The sequence below is a fragment of the Petaurus breviceps genome, unplaced genomic scaffold, assembly GCF_028583685.1.
Source record: "Petaurus breviceps papuanus isolate PSGF00001 unplaced genomic scaffold, PetGlider_PUasm1.0 90792, whole genome shotgun sequence".
Taxonomy (NCBI): domain Eukaryota; kingdom Metazoa; phylum Chordata; class Mammalia; order Diprotodontia; family Petauridae; genus Petaurus; species Petaurus breviceps.
The window spans coordinates 4,289,139-4,315,166 of NW_027187347.1; the positions used below are offsets into that span (position 1 = coordinate 4,289,139).

The window sequence follows — 26,028 nt, forward strand, 5'->3', positions numbered from 1 at the left end:
ATTTCATCTTTGTAATAGCATACATCCCCATCTCTTCTCAAATACTGCTACCACCCAAGCACAGACCCTCATCACTTCAAGTCTGGATTACTGAAATAGCCAGAGATCTGTTCTTGCATCATCTTTCCCCATTCCACTCTATCTTCCATTCAGCTGTTTCAGTGATTTTCCTATAGCTTTGGGTCTCATCATGTCACTCATGACCCTCTTCCATCTCTAGGATCAAATATAAAATCTTCTGTTTAGCATTCAAAGCCTTTATAACCTGCATTCCCCCTCACATTTCCAATCCTCTCATACCTGATACTTCTGCCTTCACCCCATGATCCAATGACACTGGTCTTCTTGCTGTTCCTCACACAAGACGTTCCATCTCCAGACTCAGGCATTTTCTCTGGCTGTCTCCCATACCTAGAATACTCTCCCCTTTCATCTCTGCCTCCTGGCTCCCTTTGAGTTCAAGCTAAAATTCTATCTACCTTCTGCAGGAAGCCTTTCCCATCCCACCATTACCTCCTAAATTCTAAAGCCTTCCCTCTGTTTCTATTTCCAATTTATCTATTCTAGAGTTGTTTATATATAGTCTTTTGTGGTAGTCTTTCCCTTTAGACTGTGAATTCCTTGAGGGCAGGGACTATCTTTTGCCATTCTTGTATCCCCAGAGCTTAACACCTGGCAATAGTAAATGTTTGTTGACATAGAAGACAATGTAAAATAACTCACTGGAAAAACAACTAACTGGAAAATAGATCCTGGAGAGATAATTTAAGAATTATTAGACCACTTCAAGACCATGACCAAAAAAAGAGCTTGCACAGAATCTTTCAAGAAATTATCAAGGAAAACTGCCCTGACATTTTAGAGCCAGTGGGTAAAAAAATCATTGAAAGAATCCACTGATGACCCCCTGAAAGAGATCCCAAAATGAAAACTCCAAGGGATATTGTAGAAAAATTCCAGAATTATCAGGTCAAGGAGAAAATAATGCAAGCAGTCAGAAAGAAACAATTCAAATATAAAAGAGCCACAGTCAGAATTACACATGACTTAGCTGCTTCTACATTAAAAGATTGGAGGGCTTGTAATATAATATTCTGGAAGGCAAAGGAGCTTGGATTATCAACAAGAATCAACTATCTAGCAAAACTGAGCATAATCTTTTCAAACTCCTCATAAAAATACCAGAGCTTAGTAGAAAATATGATCTTCAAATACAGTACTCAAGAGAAGAATAAAAAGGTAAACAGGAAAGAAAAAAAAACATGTTATTCTGTAAGATTAAACTATTTACATCCCTACATGGGAAGATGATGCTTGTAACTATTGAGAATTGTCTCTCTCTCTATTAGGGCAGTTAGAAGTAGTATACATGTGGGTATATATTGACTTTAATGTGATGAAATAAAAAAATTAAGAGGTGAAAAAAAGAATTGTACTGGGAGAAGAGGAAATAGGGAGGCAGAATGGGGTAAATTATATCACATGAAGAGGCGTGAAAGACCTATTACAATAGAGGGAAAGGAGGGAGGGAGGTAAGCATTGTTTGAACCTTACTCTCATCAAATTTGACTCAAAGAGGGAATAACATACATATTCAATTGGTTATACTTCACCCTATAGAGAAGTAGGAGGAAAAAAGAGGAAAGAAAAGGGGGGGGGAGGAGTGATAGAAGGTCAGGCAGATTGAAGAAGGCAGTGATTAGAGGCAGAAAGCTGGTGAGGAAGAATAGGGTGAAAGGAAAGAGAAAAGTATAAACAGAGGGAAAAATAGGATGGAGGGGAATACACAGTTAGTAATCATAACTGGGAATGTAAATGGGATGAACTCTCCCATAAAATGGAAACAGATAGCAGAGTAGATTAAAAACAGAATCCTGCAATATATTGTTTATAAGAAACATATCTGAAGCATAAAGATACATACAGAGTAAAGGTAAAGGGACTGAAGTAGAATATATTATGTTTCTGCTGAAGTTAAAAAAGCAGGGGTAGCAATCTTGATATCAGACAAACAAAAGCAAAAACAGATCTAATTAAAAGAGACAATGAAGGCAACTATATCCTGCTAAAAGGTACCATAAACAATGAAGTAATATCAATACTAAACCAAAATATATCAAATGGCATAGCATCTAAATTCTTATAGGAGAAATTAAGTGAGTTACAGGAAGAAATAGACAGCAAATCTATACTAGTGAGGGACCTCAAACTATCTAGTCATAAGAAAAAATGCTCTAAATCACTACTGTTTAGAGAAATTCAAATTAAAACAACTCTGAGGTACTACCTCACACCTATCAGATTTGTTAATATGACAGAGAAGAAAAATGATACATTTAGGAGATGATGTGCGAAAATCAGAACACTAATGCATTGTTGGTGGAGTTGTGAACTGATCCAACCATTCTAAAGAACAATTTGGAACTATGCCTAAAGGGTTAAAAAAAACTGCATACCCTGTGACCCAGCAATACCACTACTAGGTCTGTATCCTAAAGAGATCATAAAAAATGGAAAAGGACCTACAAATACGAAAATATTCAGAACTTCTCTTTTTTGTGGTGGCAAAGTATTGGAAATCAAGGGAATGCCTATCAATTAGGGAATGGCTGAATGAGTTGTGGCATGTGAATGTAACAGAATACTATTATTCTACAAGAAATGTTGAGATGGAGGATTTAAAAAAAAAACCTGGAAAGACTTAAATGAACTGATGCTGAGTGAATAGAGCAGAACCAACAGAACATTGTACATGGTATCAGCAACACTGCATGATGATCAGCTATGATAGACTTAGCTCTCCTCAGAAATACAATATGAGTCAATTCCAAAAGACTTGTGATGGAAGTTCTAACCATACCCAGAGAATGAACTATGGCATCTGAATGGAGATCAAATCATTCCATTTTAACTTTTTTTTTGTTTTTTCTTTCTCAGTTTTTCCCTTTTGTTCTGATTCTTCTTTCATAGCATGACTAATGTGGAAATATGTTTAAGATCACTGTACATGTATAACCTATATCATACTGGTTGGTATCTTAGGGTCCGGTGAGGGAGAAAAATTTGGAACTCAAAGTCTTACAAAAATGAACATTGAAAACTATCTTTACATGTAATTGGAAAAAAATAGAATGCCATTAAATGTTAAAAAAAAAAAGTTTACTGATTTGACTTTCAAAAACCACATGCATCAAGAAGACTAAAGCCCAAGGTCAATAAGCATTTTTTAATTCCTACTATGTGCCAGGCACTGTGCTGTGGGCTGGGGTTACAAGAGCAAAGAATGAAAGAATTCTCATTCTCAAGGAACTTTTTTCTAAAGGGGCAAGGGAGACATCATAGAAAGGCTGAAAAAAGCTAGGCTTTCACTATTAGTGAACTCAAACTGGCCTATTTGTTCTTTCTTGCAAAGTGTCAAGATGGCAGGATGCAAGAAAGAATCACAGGAGTGGCACTGTAGTGTGTATATGGCAGTAAGGGGTCCCTAATTATTCTCTTTTGGATGTGCTTGGGCAATGGGCAGTGGTCAAAAGCAAAACAAACTTTTGAGGGACAGGATAAAATGGGAGGAAAAATAGAAGAAAATAGGACGGACGGTAATACACAATAGTCCTAACTGTGAATGTGAATTGGATAAGATAACCCATAAAACAAGTGTACAGCATTATGGATTAGAAACTAAAATCCAAAAATATTTTGTATACAAGAGACATGCTTAAAACAGAAAGACACACAGAGTTAAAATAAAGGGCTGGAGTAGAATCTATTATTCTTCAGCTGAAGAAAAAAAAGCAGGGCTAGCAATTGTGATCTCAGAGAAAGCGAAAATAGACCTAATGAAAAGAGATAATCAGGGAGACTAAATTTTGCTAAAAGGTACCATAGACAATGAAGCAAAAGCAAAAATTTTTATACCATGTTTCTCTGATAAAAACCTCATTTCCCAAATATACAGGGAACTGAGTCAAATTTATAAAAAATAAGAGCCATTCCCTAATTGATAAATGGTCAAAAAGTAGTTTGCAGAAGAAATCAAAGCTATTTGGTAACATGAAAAAATGCTCTAAATCACTATTGATTAGAGGTAGCACCTCCTACTTATCAGAAATGACAAATGCTGGAGGGGATGATGAAAAATTGTTACATTAATGAATTCTTGGTGGAATAGTGAACTACTCCAACCATTCTGAAGAACCACCTGGAACTATGCCCAAAGGGTTATAAAACTGTGCATACCTTTTGATCTATTCATACCACTACTAAGTCTGGACCCCAGAGTTCAAAGAAAAAGGAAAATATTTAAAAATATTTGTAACAACCCTTTTTATGGTGGCAAAGAATTGGAAACTAAGGGGATGCTCATCAGTTGGGGAAAGGCTGAACAAGTTGTGGCATATGATTGTGATGGAATATTATTGTACTATAAGAAATGATGAGGAGGCTGTTTTCAGAAAAAAAACATGGGAAGACCTATATGAACTGATGCAAAGTGAAGTCGTTATATACAGTAACATCAATGTTGTAATGATGATCAACTGTGAAAGACTTGGCTACTATGATTAATATAATGATCCAAAATAATTCCAAAGACTTATGATGAAAAAATGCTCTCCACCTCCAGAGAGAGATAATGAACTCTAAGTTTAAACTGAAATATAATTTTCTTGCTTTCTTAATTTTTCTTGCTTTGTTTTGTGATATGGCTAATAAGGAAATATGTTTTGCATGGTTTCACATGTATAACTGATAGAATATTGTTTGCTTTCTCAGGGGTTGGGGAGAGGTGGGAGGGAGAGAGAGAATCTGGAACTTAAAATTTAAAAGAAAATGTTAAAAATTAAAAAATTGTATGTTTTTTAAAAAAAGAAACAGACTGGGGCGACTAGGTGGCACAGTGAATAGAGCACTGGACCTGGAGTCAGGAGGACCTGAGTTTAAATCCAGCTTCAGGGACTTAACACAAAAACTAGCCCTGTGACTTTGGGCAAGTCACTTAACCCCAATTGCCCTACAAAAAAAAAAGAAAGAAAAAAAGAAACAGACTTACATAAAAAAATTCCACAATAACTCACAGAATAGGTCTAATTCCCACCTTATTATTCTTTTTTTTCCTCCCATCTTATTATTCTAACCAATAGGCTGCTCCTTGGTACTATAGGGGAAGATTTGACTTCTATGTATTGATGCCACATGCTGCTAAGTGGTTTAATAGGATGTTCTGACCAGTAACAGAATTCAGTGGAAAGAAAAATCAGGGATTAGACAGTCTTAGATATTCTCAATGTGAAGAATTAGAATGTGTGCCCAGTAAGATCAACACAGCAGTACAGAGATGCCTTTACCTTAACTGAGCCATCAGTTTTTTCAGTGTTTCCTTGACACCGGTGCTTTGAGGAGGCTTTACCAAAGGAACAGCAACATCTTCCTTCATGAACCCTTCTTCTTTCCTACAAGGGTACGTACTTAAATCATCTGTTGATAGACTGAACATAAATAAAGCATGGTTTATCACTTCAAATCTAGGGTCAATTCAGGTACAAACATGAGTTTTCTTTGGTTAAATTCTAAAGCACCTGAACTGTGATTTCACCAGTATAGGGAATTCCCTTTACCAATGCAGGGCAGTATGTTCTCTGGAAAGAGTAGCCCAGAATAGTGAGAGGTCAAGTGATTTCCCTAGGGTCATACCAGCCAGTATGTGTCAGAGGGATGACTTAAACCCAGTTCTTTCTAACTCTGAAACCATCTTACTATTCACCACGCCTCATGGAATCTCAAAAAATTAAAATAAAAAAATCAAAGAAATATAATAATAAAAACCTCTTTTGGGGTAGTTATGCCAACCACTTCTAGATTAAGTTAAATTCCAAAGTCTGGCAAATCTTACTTTCAATTTTTCCCTGACACAATTTGGGCAGAATGTGTGATTATTTCCTTCATTAACAGTATGCATTTGTTTCTTACTTACTTTTTTTGTCTTGCAAAGAAGGCTTTTCAACCAAAACATCTTGCCATTTTCAGACATGTTGGGGCTACTCAGCTTAGGGGACATGGATCTGAAAGGTGATACTATCTAAATGTAGAAGGCAAGGGAGCCAGGGAATAGGGAACAGGTTTTGAAATTCTGGCTCACCTTGAGTCAGGTCTTCATAGGCTTTGTTATTTTGTTGGAAAATGCTCCACTGCATCAAGGGATAATTGATGAGAGTGTTTCCTCCCCACAATACAGAGCAAACCACCTGCTCATCTGAACCAACGGGAGAACCCATTTACGGTGCTCTCCTTGTGTCCTCCAGAGCATATGGATACCAATGGGGGATGCTGGCTGAACACTGATTACTCTTCATTCACCATGTGGCCAGCCCTTTATTTTTCCTGGTGACATTTCTTCGAGGACATCTTCCACAATCCTCTCCTGCATGATTCCTTCTTGACAACATGTGGTGTGGCAGTCTACTTGCACTCACTGGGTGCCTCCTCACTGCATTTTGGGTGATCTTCAACTTCAGCCATTCCTAATATCCTGACTGAATTATCCCATGATTGACAGTCATACATCACCAGAGCAAAAAATAATGCTGTGTTTAAAAATGTGGGCTTTTGTTTCAGAAAAAAGGCTCAAGATCATTAAAATAACTCTGCTATTTATCAATGGTAATTCACTGATATTCCTTCCTCTAGTTCAAGGACTTAAGTTCAGCCTCAGGCATTTTCTAGTTGTGTGACTCTGGGAGGCTACTTAATCTGTCTGCTTCAGTTTCCTCAACTATAAAATCAGGACAATAACACCACTACCTACTTTGCAGGGTTGCTGTGAGGATCAAATAAGATAATATCTGTAAAGCATTTAGCACAGCGTCTGGCACACAGTAGGCACTAAATAAATGCTTCTTTCTTTCTCCTTCCCTGTTTAATTTTAAGCCCAATTTGTTGTGCTTCAAAAGAGAGAAGGCAGGGGACAGTATAGAATAGTGGACAGAAAACCATCCTCAAAGTCAGGAAGGTTTGGGTTCAAGTCCCATCTCTGAGACATATTAACTGGGTGACCTTGGGCAAGTCATTGACTTCTCAGTGCTTGAGACAACTCTATAAGTCCATAAATTGTAGGGAAGATACATACCTGTAATGGTAGAGGGAGTTTTCTCATTCGGGGTTGGGAGATTCCTATACTAATAAAATCACAGGTCTATCTATCAATCCATACACACACATACACACACACATGGATGGACAAATTTTATAGGCTGTCCATCCAAGTTCAAACCATAGCATATACCATAGCTTTTTTTATTTGGGTTTTTCTATATGTAGATTGCTAGACTAAACTCTTTTGAGTGACATTAAATCTCATTTAGGCATTGGTGCATGTTCCAGGGCTCAATGAAATCTGCACAAGGAGATATGCCAACCTCCAAATAAGTTTATTAGTAAGCAAGCTGCTAATTGCAGGCACACTTAGAGTCAAGCGTGGGGCTATGTTCATAAGAGAGCTTATGCATATAGAGAACCCATCTATAACAACATAACAAACACATTTGAACACCAAATATAACGGATTTTCAGATCATTGGAGGATTACCTAGACCACTTCAATATGTCATTTGCTAAAAATGATGCCACTTCTTATTGAAAAAATTGGAAAAGATTTATTTTTTTTTACTTCAATACATGTGCACATTGATCTAAGCCAGGGGTCAGTAAACTACAGATCTGCTGGCCAAATCCAGCTGCTTTTTTTTTAATGGTTTGAGAACTAATAATACTTTTTAAAATTTTCAAATAAAGTTTTATTAAAAAAAGCAAAAGCTATTCTTAGCTCATAGTCAGTACAAAAACAGGTGTCTGGATTTGGCCCTCAAACAGCAATTTGTCACCCCTGATCTATGCAATCAATCAACAATCAACAACCATGTATGGTTTCCTCAGTGTGGTGACATCTTCCAACTATACAGATGCCAGCTCAATTATGCTTTCTAATCCTGTGCAACTCTTGCCTGTGACCTCCAATATATTCTCTATAGAAGGGCCTTACGACATGCTAGGGATTTTCCTCTAAATGTCTTGACAAAGTATGGGTATCAATGGAACACATGGGCTATCCATTGGTCATACCTTGTTCTGATTACATGGGGTCACTGAATCATAGATTTAGGGCTAGAATGCACCTCAGAGGCCACCTGAGTTGCTTATTTTACAGATGGGGAAAATGAGGCATTTCTGTTCAGTCACTGCAGTTGCGTTCAACTCTTCTTGACTCCATTTTGGGGGTTTCTTGGCAAGGATCATGGAGTGGTTTGCCATTTCTTTCTTCAGCTCATTTTTTTTTTTTTTACAGATGAGGAACTGAGGCAAACAGCATTAAGTGACTTGCCCAAGGTCACACAGTTAGTAAGTATCCGTGGCTGGATTTGAACTAATAAGGATAAGTCTTCCTACATCTAAGGCCAGTGTTTTATCTATTGTGCCACCTAGCTGCCCTAAATTGGGACACAGAAAGATATAATGCCCCAAGCCACAGAGCAGTCCAAAAATATTACCAGAGAAATTTGTGATGTTGCTACTAGCTGGCAATATCTAATTAGATAATTTAGCCTGGAACACTTCCTACACAATGGTACCCATATATACAAGTAATGAAGTTAAGTGGTCTTCTTATGGCTTCATGAGTTTATTACCAACAAATGTGTACATCATGTTGATGTCCACATGAACAGCTATAGTTTATACTTTAAAGTTTATACTTTTAGGTTCTTCTTGAAAATGGAGATTTAATATCAAATGAAAAATTCTATTGCAAACATCACTCTTTGGCATTAATTACCTTGTCTGAATTCAGTTGAGGTTGTGTAGATTAAGAACTCTATATATTCTAATGCTTAATTGTCTGTTAAGAACACTGAACAATGTGTCTGAATGCTCATTAATTATCCTCCTTTATGTCAGAAACTTTATTTAGAAAGATGTTTTGCCTAGTAGTGACAGGGCAATTTATTAAAATGCTTTGTATAGAAGTACATGGGTTGGGAAAGTCCTTTTGCTACCAGCTTCTGTGCTCCCTTGGCCATATTTTCTTACAGGGGGATTGCATTTCTGGATCAGGGATGAATTATTTTTACAAAGTCTCATTAAATCTTGAAAGTATTTTTATCTAAAATCATATCTTAACTAAAATCTCTTAAAAGCAAAGCAAAACAAACCTATATCTCACAGCTGCCATATTTGTTATTTAAGTCATTTTTCCTGGAGAATTAAAAAAAAAACGATTTACTAAATATTTTATGAACAGCTCCAGGTTCCCCAGAAGCTTTGTCCATAACAAAGCTTACCAAAAGATGGGCTTTAAAAAGCATCAGAAAAACATCTGCAGCAAAAGCTCTTTTTCTATCAATGTTATAACAATGTATTCAAGTGCAAAGATCCAAGATATTCACATGCATTTACATAAACACAATTATGTTTATTTCATGCATTCCCAGAATGCACTTCTCTACTGTGCAGGTGCAGTCAAATAAAAGCTTTTGTCTCTTGCCACTTGTTTTTTTAGATGGAGAGGACTAAATCTGTGATTTCACTGGTAGAGGAAACCTGGAGAGGAAACCTCCTCTCTAGGTCAATCAGTCAGTCAATCAATCAATAAACACTTATTAAGCACCTACTATGGACCAGGCAATGTGCTAAGTGCTGGGAATACAAAAGGAGACACGAGACAATCCCTGCTTTCGAGAAAGTCACAATCTAAGGGGGAGACAACAGGAAAACAATTATGTACAAATATGCAGGATAAATTGTAGATAATCAACCAAAAAAAGGCACTAGAATTAAGAGGAACTTAAAAAGTCTCCCTGTACATTTTATTAAACTTATTTAATCAGCATAAATGAGATTTCATAGGAAGACACAGGAGACACATCGGAAATCTCATTAATTAATTAAATTAATCTCATTAATATGGAAAATAGTCTCCAATAGCTAATGAAAGCTTTTATTCCACATGAAACTGTCATGGCTAAAATTTATGTTAATTAAACAAAATGTTGAAAATTTCATTCTTTTCATTTCTTGAAAATATGCATAGTTAATGAGATTTCCTATGTGTCCAGATTTTAGGGACACTCTGTAGACGGTGGGATTTTAGCTGGGCCTTCAGGGAAGCCAGGAGCTAAGGGACAGAGGTGTGGAAGGAGAGCATTCTGGGTCTAAAGGAAAGTTAGAGAAAGCGCCCAGAATCTGGGGATGGAGCATCTTTTGTGGGGAATAGTCAGAAGGTCACTGTCACTGGATCTCAGAACAGGGGGAAGGACTGTATAAAGTGTAAGAAGACTGGAAAGGTAAGGGGGGGGGCAGGTTATGAAGATCAATATCTGCTCTATAATTTAGAGTTTTGCAGAAGTACTTAGAACAATTAGAGGTCAAGTTTCTTGCTCAGGGTCATACAACCAGTAAGTGTTAGAGGAAGACTGCAAGTCTTCCTGTCTTCTGGGCTGCCTATATCATTCCGCCTCTTGTAAACACTTTGTCTGATATTTGTAATGGGTTTTCTATTTCTTGCCTTCTCCATGGGCAGAGAACCAGGTGGGAGAAAGGAGAGAATATGAAATTGAGAATAAAATAAAATAGAAAAAAAATATTTTAAAACCTTTTGTCTTTTAACACAAGATATAAAAAATTGCAAAACTTTAAAAATGTTACTGATTATATATCATTGACTGAAATGATGTACCTTAATTGAATTATTTTTCACATTCTATAGGAAACCTTTCCTGGTGTTTCCCCATACACTCTCCCTACCACTCCCTAGCCAAGTACCTTCCCTTTTTACAAGGAATTTTTAACCTTTTTTGTAACCTGGACCCCTCTGGCAGTCTGGTGAAGTCTATGGATCTCTTCTCAGAATCATGTTTTTAAATGCATAAAATAAAATATATAGGATTATAAACAAAATTATATTAAAATACAATTATCATTTTTTAAAAGCTCACAGATTAAGAACTCCTGATGTATACCTATATGTATATATAGGTATACATGTCTATATATGTAAGTATATACACATATGTATGCATATATGTATAAATTATAAGTACACTTACTTAAGTATTGTATCTCCTATTAGAATGTGAGTTCCTTGAGGTCAGGTACTGAGTTTCTGCCTTTTTCTGTATTCCCAGCACTTAGCACAGTGACTGGAACCTAGTAAGTGGTTAACAAATAGTCCCTGACTAACTGTTCCAAGCAGCTGAAAGATCTATGCAGAGTTGATTTCATTTTTTCAGCATAAACAAAACCAGTGGCTTGGAAACAAGAGGTGGGGGTGGGAGGTGGGAAATATTGAGATTACTCATATTAGAGAACCAGAGGTTTGCTTAAGAGCTGGAAGAAACCCTACCTGGTGCCCCCATTTTATAGTTGAGCAAACTGAGAAATGCCTTGAACTTCACTTGGTCAAAGTGAAGCAGGGAGAAGCTAAATGCTTCTAACAGGATCACAAAGCAAGTATATGAGAGGAAGAAAAAGGCAGCTCTGCTCCTCCCATGGTAGTTTCCTATCAAACTGGACTAAATTTGCCTCCTCTTTGCCAAATACAAAATCTCTTATTTCCTAGGTATACATGTTCATTTTCTTCTCAATCAAGACATTCTTTACCCTGGATAAAATCTACTAGGCATTTAAAAAAAATCAGAGATCCAATTTGATTCAGTTAGCCACATGCCTTCTAAGATTAAAGATCTGAAAGTTTAAGATTATTTTATTTTTAAAAAAATTTCATGAGTTTCAAGTCAGGGAAATGCTGGTATCTTAGGAAACTAGCTACAATTACATAGATGAGATGTGATGGCAAAGTAATGAAACTGATTCCAAAAGCCATACCGGAAAATCAGTTTCATTCCTTTATAAGCATACTTCAGGCAGGTCCCATTTTCTATTCTGTGACAGCTTTACAATAATTTGGATTAGTTACTCCTTGTGAGAACCAAGTATAATATGCCCTATTTCATTACCACATGAGTACTGAAGAACATGAAGAATGTAGAACATTCTGGATCCCTCTCCCCTGAGGGAAATATGAAATGAAAAAAGGACTGAGAATAGGAGTTCTTAACTTTTTTTGTGTCCTGGACCTCGTTGTGGTAGGCTGGTGAAGATTATGGTCCACCGCCTCCCACCCTACTCAAAATGAGGTTTTTAAATGCATAAAATAAGTACACAAGTGTTTAGAAAAACAATTATATTGAAATAGAGATGTAATTGTTTTTCCTATGTAGGTTTACAAATCCACTGAAATCTGTGGACCCCAAGTTAAGAACCCCTAATTCAGAAGAAAATCAAGAAGAAAACATTTAAGAGCACCGTGAAGTCAGAGAACCTGGATGCATACTCCATTTCTGATTCTCACTAGCCCAGTGAACTTGGGTATGTTACTTAACCTCTGTGGGCCTCAGTTTCCTCATCTGTAAAATGGGTAGGATGTTGGCCCAAGGTTCATTTCTATTTAGGTCTATGAGGTTCATTCTCATAGTGTTTCTTCCCTCAATTTAATTTGGTCCCCACTCATCATCTCCTCTGTTTGTTACATTATTCTGTTCTTCTTGTACTACAACACTGATAATTGCATTTCAACAGTATAATTAACATTACTTTGAGTCTCTGTAATTGTCGTATTCTCACCTTTCCAAGTTAAGTGGTGAAGAGTCCTGTTTTATTTCTGGAGAATCAGCACACAGTTTCAGTTTATCTTCCACCGAGACTAAACCTTGTAAAAGTAAAGCAATTACATTTTGATGATGAGATGACAACCCAAAAGAAAAGGCAAGTCAATGAAATAATAAAAATAACCCATCCATATACAATTTGTATATTAAAACATCCACATGTAAAACAGTACCAAGGTATTCTCAGCATTATTTAAAACCATCTTTCTGCAGTGTTTATGAGGATGATCCAAAATATGGGGGATGTCATTGGTTTTCATTACCTGTACACATGCTAGCTACTCAGGAGGGAGTCAGATTCCCCATTCTCATTCTCCCACAAACCTCTCCTCACCCTCTTTCCCCATGACAAGATCTGGTGCAAGATTACTGAAAGTAAGAGTTAGGAGGGACTTTATTAAACCAAGGGGAGTACTGGATTTGTAGTCAAAGGACCTGAGTTCAAAATATTGACTTAATGACCTTGGACAAGTCAGTTTCCTCACTATATAATGAAAGAAGGCCTCTAATGTCCTTTCCCAGCTAGATGGCTCAGTGGATAGAGCACTGGGTCTGGAATCCAGAAGATCCAAGTTCAAATCTAGTCTTGGAGACTTACTGTATGACCATGGGCAACTCACCTAATCCTTTTCTGCCTCAGTTACCTCATATGTAAAATGAGCTGGAGAAGTAAATGGCAAACCACTACAGTATACTTGCTAAGAAAATCACAAGGACAGTATGGGTGTGCTATGGTCCACAGGGTCATGAAGAACTGAATATGACTAAACCACTGTACAACACGCTATTTTCCAGGTCTCTATTTATGAAACTCCTCCTTTTATAGGTGAATAACTGAGGCCCAGAGTGAACTGACTTGCCCAAGGTAATAAAGTCAGGCAGCAGAAGAACAGGTACTAAGGCCAAGCAGTTCTGCTGGGTGAGGAATAGAATGAGTCAGTATACTCCTTTGGCAGGACACCCTCAGCATCCTCTGGGACACACACACACACACACACACACACACACTAACCTTTTGTCCCTTTGTAGACTTTTGTACCCTTAAGATATGAACTGATTTGTGTCATGCTAGTATATGTAAATGTTTTTTACCTAACTGGCCAATAAATTCAAAAGGGAGTTGTCTGTAATACTGCACAATGTGTTAATAGTCCTTTTTTCTCCTTTCATATTATTTTGGAAATAGTATTTTGTGTTTTCCAATTACATGTAAAGATAGTTTTCAACATTCATTTTTATAAAATATTGAGTCCCAAAATTTTCTCCCTCTCTCCCTTCCCCCCTCCCAAGGTGGCAAACAATAATGTAGGATATACATGTGCAATCTTGGAAACATATTTCCACATCAGTCAGGTTAAAAAAGAAGAAACAGAACCAAAGGGAAAAGCCATGAAGAACAAAGAACCGAACAAGTGAAAATAGTACAGCTTCATCTACATTCAGAATCCATAGTTCTTTGTCTGGCTGTGGTAAGTATTTTCCATCATGAGTTCTCTGGAATCATTGATCTTCACACAATGTTACTGTTACCCTGTACAATGTTCTCCTGGTTCTGCTCACTTCATTCAGCATCAGTTCCTATACCTCTTTCCAGGTTTTTCTGAAATCTGCCTGCTCATCATTTCTTACAGCATGCTAATTCTCCATTATAATCATATACCACAACTTACTGTATCGCTTCCCAATTGATGGGAAGCCCCTCAATTTCCAATTCTTTGACATCACAAAAAGAGCTGCTACAAATATTTCTGTACATGTAGGCCCTTCACCTTTTTTCTGATCTCTCCAAGGTATAGATCAAATAGTAGTATTGCTGGATCAAAGTGTATGCACAGTTTAATTGTCCTTTGGGCATATTTCCAAATTGTTTTCTAGAATGACCGGATCAGTTCACAACTCCACAAACAATGTATTAGTGCTGCAATTTCTTTTCAAATATTTATCATCTTTTCAAATATTTACCATTTTCCTTTTCTGTAATATTAACCGACCTGATAGATGTGAAATGATACCTCAGGGTTGTTTTATTTTGCATTTCTCTAATCAAGCGATTAAAACACTTCCTATGTCTGTAGACAGCTTTGATTTCTTCATCTGAAAACTGCCTGTTTATATCTTTTGAACATTTATTAACTGGGTAATGACATATTCTTATAAATTTGATTCAGTTCTCTATATATTTGAGAAGTGAGGCCTTCATCGGAAACACCTGCTGTAAAAAAGTTTCCCATCTTTCTACTTTCCTTCTAATCTTGGTTGTGTTGCTTTAGTTTGTGCAAAAAGTTTTTAATTTAATGCAATCAAAATGATCGATATTCTCCATAGCTTGTTTGGTCATAAATTCTTCTCTTCTCCATCGATCTGAGAGGTAAACTATCCCTTGCTTATGGTGTCAACCTTTATATCTAAATCATGCACCCATTTTGACCTTTTCTTGGTATGGGGTGTGAGATGTTAGTCTATGCCTAGTTTCTGCCTTACTATTTTCCAGTTTTACCAGGAGTTTTTGTCAAATAATGAGTTCTTATCTCACAAACTGGAGTCTTTGAGTGTATCAAACAGTAAATACTATAGTCATTACTACCGTATCTTGTATAACAAAGCTATTCCACTGATCCACCCACTCTATTTCTTAGCCAGTAGCAAATAGCTTTGATAACTGCTGCTTTATTGTTAGTTTTAGATATGGTAAAGCCAGACCACTTTACTTTGAATTTTTTTTTCATTAATTCCCTTGAAATTCTTGACCTTTTGTTTTTCCAGATATATTTTGTAAATATTTTTTTTCTAATTCTACAAAATAATTTTTTGGTAGTTTGGTATGGCACTGAATTGGTAAATTAATTTAGGTAGAATTGCTAATTTTATTATATTAGCCCAGTCTACCCATGAACAACTGATGTTTTCCCAATTGTTTAGATCTGATTTTATTTGTGTGAAAAGTGTTTTATAATTGTGTTCATACATTTTTTTGGGTTTGTCTTGGCAAGTAGACTCCCAAATATTTTATATTGTCTACAGTTACTTTAAATGGAATTTCTCTATCTCTTGCTGCTGGGCTTTGTTCGTAATATATAGAAATGCTAATGATTTATGGGAGTTTATTTTATATCCTGCAGCTTTGCTCAAGTTGTTTATTATTTCAAGTAGTTTTTAGCTGATTATCTAGGATTCTCTAAATATACCATCATATCATCTGTAAGGAGTGACAGTTTTGTTTCCTCATTGACTATTTTAATTCCTTCAATTTCTTATTGTTCTTTTATTGCTAAAAGCTAACATTTCTAGTACAATATTAAGTGACAGTGGTAATAATGGGCATCCCTGTTTGAGCCCTTATTTTATTGGAAAGACTTCTAGCTTATCCCCATTACAGATAATGCTTGCTAATGGTTTTAATACTACTTATTTTAAGGAAAGCTCCACTTATTCCTATGCTCTCTAGTGTTTTTCATAGGAACGAGTGCTGCATTTTGTCAAAATCTTTATCTGTATCTAGTGAGATAATCATATGATTTATGTTGGTTTTATTACTGATATGGTCAATTAAGCTGATAGTTTTCCTACTATTGAACCAGTCCTACATTCCCAGTATAAATCCTACCTGATCTTAGTGTATCATTCTCATCACAAATTGCTGCAATCTCACTGTTAATGTTATTTTATTTTTTTTGCCTCAATATTCATTGAGGAAATTGGTCTACAATTTTCTTTATTTTGGCTCTTCCAGGTTTAGGTATCAGCACCATATTTGTGTAATAAAAGGAATCTGGTAGTAGGACTTCTTCTTCACCTATTTTCTGAAATAGTTTATATAGTACTGGAGTTAATTGTTCTTGATAGAATTCATGTGTAAATCCATCTGGCCCTGGAGATTTTTTCTCATACAGTTCACTGATGGCTTGTTCAATTTCTTTTTCTAAAATGAGGTCAAATATTTTATTTACTCTTCTGTTAATCTGGGCAATTAATATTTGTGTAAATATTCATTCATTTCACTTAGATTGTCAGATTTATAGGCACAGAATTGGGCAAAATAGCTCCTAATTACTGCTTAATTCCCTCTTCATTGATAAATTCACCCTTTTCATTTATGAGACTTTTAATTTGATTTTCTTCTTCCCTTCTTTTTAATCAAATTGACTAAAGTTTTAATCTATCTTATTATTTTTTCTTCATAAAACCAGTTCTTAGTTTTATTAACTCAACAGTTTTCTTACTTTCAATTTTATTACTCTCCTTTGATTTTTCACAATTTGTAATTTAATATTTAATTGGGGATTTTAAATTTTTTTTCTTAGTTTTTAAAATTGAATTCTCAATTCACTGATTTTCTTTTTCTCTATTTTACTCATGTAAGCATTTAGAGATATAAATTTTCCCCTAGGTACTGCTTTGGTTTCATTTCATAAATTTTGGTAGACTGTCTCATTGTCATTTTCTTTGATAAAGCTATTGAGTGTTTTTCTGATTTGCTGCTTTATTTAGTTTGCAATTATTTCCATGGCCCTTTATTACATGTAATTTTTGTTGAATCATGATCCAAAAAGGAGGCACTTAATATTTCTGCCTTTCTGCATTTGAATGGGAGGGTTTTATGCCCTAATAGTTAATTTTTTATAGGAACCATGTACTGCTTAGAAAAAGGCATATTCCTTTCTATCTACATTCTATTTTTTTCCAGAGGCCTACCACATCTAACTTTTCCAAATTTCTATTTACCTCTTTAACTCCTTTCTTGTTTATTTTGTGGTTAGATTTATCTGTTCCTAAGAGGAGGAAGCTGAGGTCCCCCATGAGTATAATTTTGTTGTCTTATTTCTTCCTGTAACTTCCTTTCTAATTTCTCCTGTAAGAATTTGGATTCTATATGATTTGATGCATTTTGGTTTAGTATTGATATTACTTCATTGTCTACTGGTAACTTTTAGCAAGATGCAGTTTCCTTCCTTGTCTCTTTTAATGAGACCTATTTTTGCTTTTGTTATGTCTGTTATCAATATTGCCAACTCTGCTTTTCAAACTTCATCTAAAGCATAATATATCCTGTTCTAGCCTTTTACCTTTACTCTGTGTGTATCCTTCTGCTTCAAATGTGCTTCTTGTAAACAACATATTGGAGGATTATGGTTCTTGATCCACTCTGTTTTCTGGTTCCATTTTAAGGGAGACTTCATCCAATTCACATTCACAGTTATGATTACTGTGAATTTCCCTTAATCCTATTCTCTCACTTATACATTTTTTCCCTCTCTCTCCTTTCACCCAGTTCCTCTTCACCAATGTTTTGCCTCTAATTACTGCCTCCCTCAATCTGCCCTCCCTTCTATCTTCCTCTCCTTCCCCTTCTTTTCCCCTTCCCCTCCTACTTCCCTATATGGTAAGATAGATTTCTTTACCCAACTGAGTATATGTTATTCCCTCTCTGAGTAAAATCTGATGAGAGTAAGGTTCAAACAATGCTCACCCCCTCCCTTCTTCCCTTCTATTTTAAGAGGCCTTTAATGCCTCTTCATGTGATATGATTTATTCCATTCTGCCTTCCCCTTTCCTCTTCTCCCAGTACAATCCTTTTTTTGACCCCTTAATAAATATTTTTCATCATCACATTAAAGTCAACTTATATCCACATGCTATGTCTAAGTTTACTCATTCTAACAGCATTAATAGAGATACAGTTGTTAAGAGTTACCAGTATTATCCTCCCATGTAGGGATGTAAACAGTTTAACCTTATTGAATACCATGTGTTTTTTTTTCTTTCCTGTTTACCTTTTTATGCTTCTTTTGAGTTTTGTTTTTGAAGACCAAATTTTCTGTTCAGCTTTGGTCTTTTCATCAGCAAAGTTTGAAAGTCCCTAGTTTCATTGAGTATTCATCTTTTCCTCTAAAAGATTATACTCAATTTTTGCTGGGTAATTGATTCTTGGTTGTAATCCAAACTCCTTTGCTTTCCAAAAAAGCTGCTAAATCCTGTTTAATCCTGACTGTGGCTCCTTTATATTTGAATTGTTTCTTCCTGGTTGCTTGCAGTATTTTCTCCTTGACCTGAAAATTCTGGAATTTGGCTACAATATTCTTTGCAGTTTTCATCTTAGCATTTCTTTCACAAGATCATCAGTAGATTCTTTCAATGACTATTTTACCCACTGGTTCTAGGATGTCAGGGCAGTTTGCCTCATTAAATTCTCGAAAGATGCTGTCCAGACTCTTTTTTGTCATGGTCTTGAGGTAGTTTAATAATTCTTAAATTATCTCTTCTCAATCTATTTGCCAGTCAGGTGTTTTTCCAATGAGGTATTTTACATTTTCTTCTACTTTTTTTCATTCTTTCAATTTTGTTTGACTAATTCTTGATGTCTCATAGAATCATTAGCTTCTATTTGACCAATTCTAATTTTTAAGGAATTATTTTTTTATTTAGCTTCCATACTTTCTTTTCCATTGGGCTAATTCTATTTTTTAAAGCATTGTTTTCTTCAGTGATTTTTTTCCCATTTGGCCAATTCTACTTTTTAAGGAATTGGTTTTTTTTTTCAGTCAATTTTTGTGGTTATTTTTCCAGACCATTGACACTTTTTTTTTCATTATTCTCTTGCATAACTCTTATCTCTTTTCCCAGTTTTTCTTCTACCTCTTATTTGAATTTTTAAATCCTTTCTGAGCTTTTCCAAGAGAATTTTTTGGGCTTGAGATCAATTCATAGTCTCCTTTGAGGCTTCACATGTAGGCATTTTGACAATGTTGTCCTATTCTGAGTTTGTATTTGGATCTTTCCTGTCACCATAGTAGCTTTCTATGGTCAACACTCTTTTTCAAAGCTGAGTTCTACTCCTGGGTCACAGAGAGCACTGTCTCAAGTTTCTTGTACTGGCAGTCAAAGGCCCTATCATTGGCTTTCTGTGCTGAGGCCTCTGGGGCTGGGGGCCTTGCCTAATTGTGCCCGTTGTCCCTTGAGTTCCAGGGCTGGCCATCTGCCTTCTGCACTGATGGAAGACCTCATATCTGGCCTGCTGTACCAATGGCCTACTGAGCCAGGACTGTGGGGTCTTGCGTGCTGATCTGTGCTGTGGATGATAACCTCTGGCTGTCTTGCCTGGACACGGACTGCACTGGGCTCTGTGTGAGACAGACCTTTCCTGAAGTCTTTCTAAGTTATTTTGAGCTGGATGATTGTTTCACTCACTCTTTTTGTGGGTTCTGCTGCTCCAGAATTCTTTTAGAGGCTTAATTTAATGCTCTTTTTGAAGGAAACTGGGAAGAGCTCAGGCAATTTCCTGGCTACTCTCCACCATCTAGGCTCTAACAGCCACTTTTGCCACAATAATTTGAGAAAACAACAGGAAGAAACTTTTAGCCAAAAGGAGGAAGGAAGGAAGGAAGGAAGGGAGGGAGGAAGGAAGGAAGGAAGAAAGGAAGGAAGGAAGGAAGGAAGGAAGGAAGGAAGGAAGGAAGGAAGGAAGGAAGGAAGGAAGGAAGGAAGGAAGGAAGGAATCTATCTAGTAAACCCCAAGTTAAGTGGGCAACTTCTGGCCATCAAAATTTACCTTCCTTTGGAGGGGAGGAGAGGGAGAGGGAGAGGATGAGCTGAGTCTTGCAACTAACTGGGTTCCCATTCAGGCAGTTTGGTCTACTCACAGGTTGTATTTGTCCTTCGTTTTCAAAGAGGACCATGGCATCAGGGAAATGAAGACACGACTTACACTTGACTTTGATTTGAGTGAGGCTATGCAAGATCACCAGCCTCACTTTCTCCTCCAGAGTACAATAAGCAGTTATGAAATGCCTACTATGCATGAGGCAGAGGTGACATAGTGGACAAAATGCTGGGCCTCCAGTCAGATTGATGAGAGTTCAAATCTTACCTCACGAACTTACAAGCTCTCTGATCTGGGAACATCAATTATCTTCCTTTGGTCTCAATTCCTCATATGTGCAAATAAAGGGGCTGAATTGTGAAAATGGACAACTGGGAAAAATTCAAGGTCTCTGATCAATACAGGGTTCTAATCAGATTTCCAGAGGGTAGATGATAAAAATGCTACCTACCTCCTGAGAGAGAGGGTATGGGGCTTAATATGCAGAATGAAACATATTTCTACATGTGACCAATGTGATTTTTTTGGTTTGATTATGCACAATTGTTACAAGAGGTTTTTGGTCTGCTTGTTTGTTTTCCCCTTAGGCTAGGAGGGAGGTGGGTGAGAGAGAAATGCTTGCAATTTTTTAAAAAATTAAGTTTAAGGGGCAGGTAGGTGGTGCAGTGAACAGAGCACCGGCCCTGGAGTCAGGAGGACCTGAGTTCAAATCCGACCTCAGACACTTAACACAAAAACTAGCTGTGTGACCTTGAGCAAGTCACTTAACCCCAATTGCCCTAAAAAAAATTTAAGTTTAATAAAAAGAAAATAAAGCAAAAAATAATCAAGGGGAGGAAATTTAACTAAACGATCTCTCAAGTCCCTTACAATTCAAAATCTATTAATCTAATCCAATGGTAAATCCTATCCAACTCAACAAGCATTTATTAAGCTCCTACTACATGCAATGCTGAGACAGCATGGCACAGTGGAAAGAAAGCTGTCCTTGGAGAGATAAAAAGACCTGGATTCAAATTCAACTTCTTGGAATATACTGGATGTGAGACTGGGTAAGTATCAGTTACTTCACCTCTTAGTGCTCCCCACTAAGACTATAAAACTATCAAGGAATTTCTTCATTGAGAGCTAACTAAACTAAATCAATAAAATCACAGGTCATATAAGATGCTATGCTAGGCACTGGCTGCAAAGAGACTAAACCAAAAACCACCCCTGACCTCAAGGAGCTTAGATTCTGCTGGAGTTAACTTTATTTTCCCCTGTTAAGATATATGCATTTGGAAGCAATGCCCTAATTAAAGGTAAAAAAAATGGGAGAATTTCAGACATCATGTTTATACTGCAGGACATGGGACCCTTTCTGGCAATTTGAATCACAAGATACAAGTCAGCATCATTCCATTCCCCATCTACAAACAGTGTTGGCCATGATTGTATAGCTTTCAACCTACTATTATTGGTGGAGCAATAAATTTCATTTTAAAAATCCAAGAGATTCACATGGGAATGAGGCCTCTGTTTCTTTATCTCAGGATGAAGTCAATTAGGCTCTAGTGTATTCAGTTTTGCTACTGTTCACATTTTTGTCCACTGAGTTCTCCTTTTTACCTTTGTTCATTGTAGACTCCTCCTTTTCACGTTTCAGGGTCACGACAGCGTCACTTTCATCTTCAAACTTAAAAATTGAAAAAAAATAAAAGAACTCTGAAATTCTTGTTTAAAGATACCCCCAAACAAAGAGCACATTAGACTGTGGGCATCAGACCCAGAGCATCAGAGTCTGAGCTGAGTGGCTAAAAGCCTGGTATTGAACTTACTCCAAGAAAATGACGTCAATGCAGATCATTGTATGAATGAGGAGAAGACTCATCCTCAGGGCATATGTAAGCTGAGTCTTAAACAATGTTCTTTAAAATTTATTTCTTGACACTGATTTAAATGATACTTAAATATTTTCTGTGATATATGCAGATGAAAAAAAATCATCATCACACTTTGTGGGATGTTACCACAACTATAAAAACCAAATTAAACATACAGTGAATCACATCCCACCCCCCCAGTGAGTGGGAAATAATGAACGAGGTTAATCTTTTTTCCTTCCTCTGCTTGGAGGAGGTTTTCTGTTTGTATTTTACCACTCAGCACTGCTTAGCATGGGCTCCTGCTTATATCCCATCTACTAAATTTCTCAGTACCTTCCTGAGAATTCAATAGAATACATGGCTATCTCTGGAGATCCTCTCTAGTCCAGGCCTCAGGATTTCCAAGGGCCAAGGATTAAATCTCAGGAACTCACACGTCTACTAGATTCTAAAATTTTGCAGTAGGATTCTGGCACAGATGTCTAGGGTCGCTTGAGGACAGTGTCCTCTCCATCTCTTTGGCTAGCTAAAAATCCCTGAGAAAGTTGTAGTTTACACTAAGCCCTCTGAATCAGCCTTGATCTCATCCCACGACTCTAATGGCATCTATCTATGGAGACACCTGATGTCTAGAAGGTTAGGCTAAAACTCTTAACTACAATGCCCAGGAAAGGAAAGAAACAAGTATTTATTAAGCGCCCTACTAAGTGTTCGGCACCGTGCTAAGCACTTTACAAATATTGTCTATGTGATCTTCACAACAACCCTGGGAGGTAGGTAGGTACTGTCATCCCCATTTTGCAGTTGAGGAAAGTGATGCAGAAGGTAGTGACTTGCCCAGGGTCACACAAACAGAAAGCATCTGGGGTTGCACCTCCAGGTCCTACGCCAACAAGATGCCCCCTAGCTGTGGCAGTTTTCCATGACTCCTCTGTACTGTACACATCTGGCAGGCCTTTCTATTAGGCCCCTTGAGGCTAAGTAATAATGTGAACAAATCCTTCACTTCTTTGGGCTTTATGTACTACAACATGTAAGGCTTGGAATAGATACAGACAAAGTATCTTCAAGCTCTATAAGCCTAGAAATCCTATGTTTCTGAAAGACAGTGAAGGTAGATGAAATACACTGATGAATAGGAAAGCACTGATAGGGTTAGCTGGGCCTTAAGTAAATGGTGAGGACTTTAAAGCCCTAATTACTTGTACTCCCCATGTCCTCCCCCCCTCTCCTATTAAAGAAAAATATTAGTATAAAAGACATTTGTGTTCCACTCCACAGTATTCCATGACCCATCTATGTGCTTCTGAACAAGCTATTCCTTGTTTTCTTCTTCTCCATTGTATCATTTAGCACTTTAAGGTTTGTAAAGCACTTTACTATTATTATTTTATACTATTTATATTATTTTATATATTACATATATTATATATTATTATACTAATTATAATATTAATTATAATATGTTGTATATGATAAAATATATTATATATAATAATATAATACAATATTATAATATAATATTATTATTATTATCTATCCTTGATGATTTTTTCAGGTAGATGTTATTTATCCTTATTTTATGACTGAGGAAACTGAGGCATACCAAGGTCATGTGTCTTGGCCAGGGTCACACAGTTCATTCCTGGAATGCTCTTGCTTACCAATACCACCCATTAGAAGCCTTAGTGACTTACAAAGATCAGGGCAGCCCTATATGGGTGCTTCCTCATCCTTGGTTGTTAGTTGGACTGGACCAGGCTTAATGCACATAGGCTGTCCAATAACCTTGGAAAGAGAGGTTGCAAGGCTTTCAATTGCAAAACCAAGGAGAATAAGGGAAACTCAAACAAGAGGCTACTGCAATGGTCCAGGCAAGAAGAGATGAAAACCTGAGCTATGGTGGTGAGTAGAAATAAGGGGACAGATGAAAAAAAAAGGTTGTGAAGAGACTTAGCAAATGATCAGATTGTGATAAGAGAGAGAGAGGAGTCAAAGCGAGAAGCTGAGCTTATAAACCTTGGTGACTGGTAGGATGGTATCCTTGCCCTTGAGAGGGACATTAGTATGAGGGGTGGGTTATTTTTAGAAAAGACAGTGAATTCTATTTTGGACATGCTAAGCTTGAGATTGCTATGGGGTGTCTAATTCAAATTATCCAGTAAAGTATGGAATATATAGATTTGGGAATCATGACCATAGACATAACTGGACCCATGGGATTGGGTGAATCACCAACAGAGGTGTAGAAATAGAAGAGGGCCCTGGGGCCCTCAAGTAGGGGGCAAAATCATCATGGAGATCAAACAAAGGGTACTGAAAAGGAGTTGTCGACAGAAAGGTACCTAAGAGGGAAAAATACTACAACCCAGAGAGGAAAGAGTATCTGGGAGCAGTGGGTGGTCAACCATGTTGAATCCTGGAGAGAGTTCATGAATGATGAGAACTGAGAAAAGGTCATTAGATTAGTCCATTAAGAGATCGTGGCTCACTTTGGAGGGAGTAATTTCAAGCAAGTAAAGAGGTAAGGGGCAAGAATTGTAAGGGGTCCAGGAGTGAAAGAAGAGAAAGTTTTCTGATGTCTCTTCTTGGCATGAAGGTCATCTTGACTTCAGGAAGGTCATCCCAGACTGACTGTGCTTCTATCACCAAAGGACCAACACATCTAAGCGTGGAAAGGCTCAGCACCAAGAAAGCTGGATAGGAGGCAATGAATAATTTTGGCCACAGTAACCACAGCAGCTCATGAAAACATTCCACTAAGGTGCAGAGTGGGCTGAAAATATTCTTAGAAAGAGTTCCTACACTGATTGACTTATGGATCTTTTGAAGTACTGTGGTGTAAATAATTCACTACAGACAAATACACTGGCTCCTCTTATTAGGATATGAGCTCTTTGAAAGTAGGGACTACACTGTTTTTTTTTAAATTATTTGTATCCCTAGCATTTAGCAGAGTGTTTTACACACAGTAAGAACTTAATAAAAAGCTTTTTAATTCATTCATTCATCTAAAGTAGTATACCAAAAAAGATGGAAGAGGGAAGAACAAGATGGAAGGAAGAATGGAGATGAAGCTGTAGAGAGACAGACAAATATAATGACAAATAATAAATGTGGAGTGGGCATGTCCATCTTTAATCTATGTAAACTAGATTGCTCACATTGAGGAATACTTATTTCTTTAAGAAAATTCTTTGAATGGATTGATGCAGAACAAGGGTAAGTAGAGGGGAGTAGGAAGCCTTTCTCAATAGTCTCAAGGTAGCTGCATGTCATCTGTCTCTAGTTTACAAAACTAAAGGGAGGAGGAGAGAGAATTAAAGTAAAGATACATTTCTATAGAATCATTGATTTAGGACCTTTCTAGTTCAATCTTTTCATTTTACTGAGAAGGAAACTGAGTCTCAGAAAGGTTAAGTGTCTATGGTTGGATCTGAACCCAGGTATTTGGGACTCCAAATATGGTGCTCCGTTTACCATTCCACTCTGTCTTACTAAGATAAATAAGAAAGACTTGTATGGACAGGTACAGATAAAGAGAAAACTCTTTGTTTGTTCTTCGATCTTGTAAGTTGCCTGAGGACCAGACAGTACCCTTCTCCATCTTGCTGTTGGGTCATTTAGCTATGGGTTTTTCTTTTCCCTACTTCTCCCTGATCTTCTACTATCCTATTTCTCCAGGCCTAGCAAACCTAATAAACTAGCTTGGTTTTCTCTTTATTGCCCAAGATAAATGTGTATTTTAATAGCAGCATCTGAAGATGATACTTTGGCAGGAAGTGGGTTAGCTGGACAAAGTGGTAGTTAAACCACTAACTAGCTGTGCTGTCAGTGGTAGCTGTTTTCAAAA

General features: G+C 36.9%; 1 protein-coding gene across 1 annotated transcript in view; it reads right to left on the reverse strand.

Annotated features, from left to right (window-relative positions):
* Positions 1-26,028, reverse strand: part of MORC1 (MORC family CW-type zinc finger 1) — a 197,612-nt gene that overhangs the window by 19,774 nt on the left and 151,810 nt on the right. Inside the window, exons 20-22 of the mRNA XM_069069913.1 lie at positions 21,919-21,985; positions 12,667-12,751; positions 5,343-5,483 (exon numbers count right to left, since the gene is read on the reverse strand). Of these exons, the coding sequence (XP_068926014.1) occupies positions 5,343-5,483; positions 12,667-12,751; positions 21,919-21,985 (293 nt within the window). The remainder of the gene's footprint in view (positions 1-5,342; positions 5,484-12,666; positions 12,752-21,918; positions 21,986-26,028) is intronic.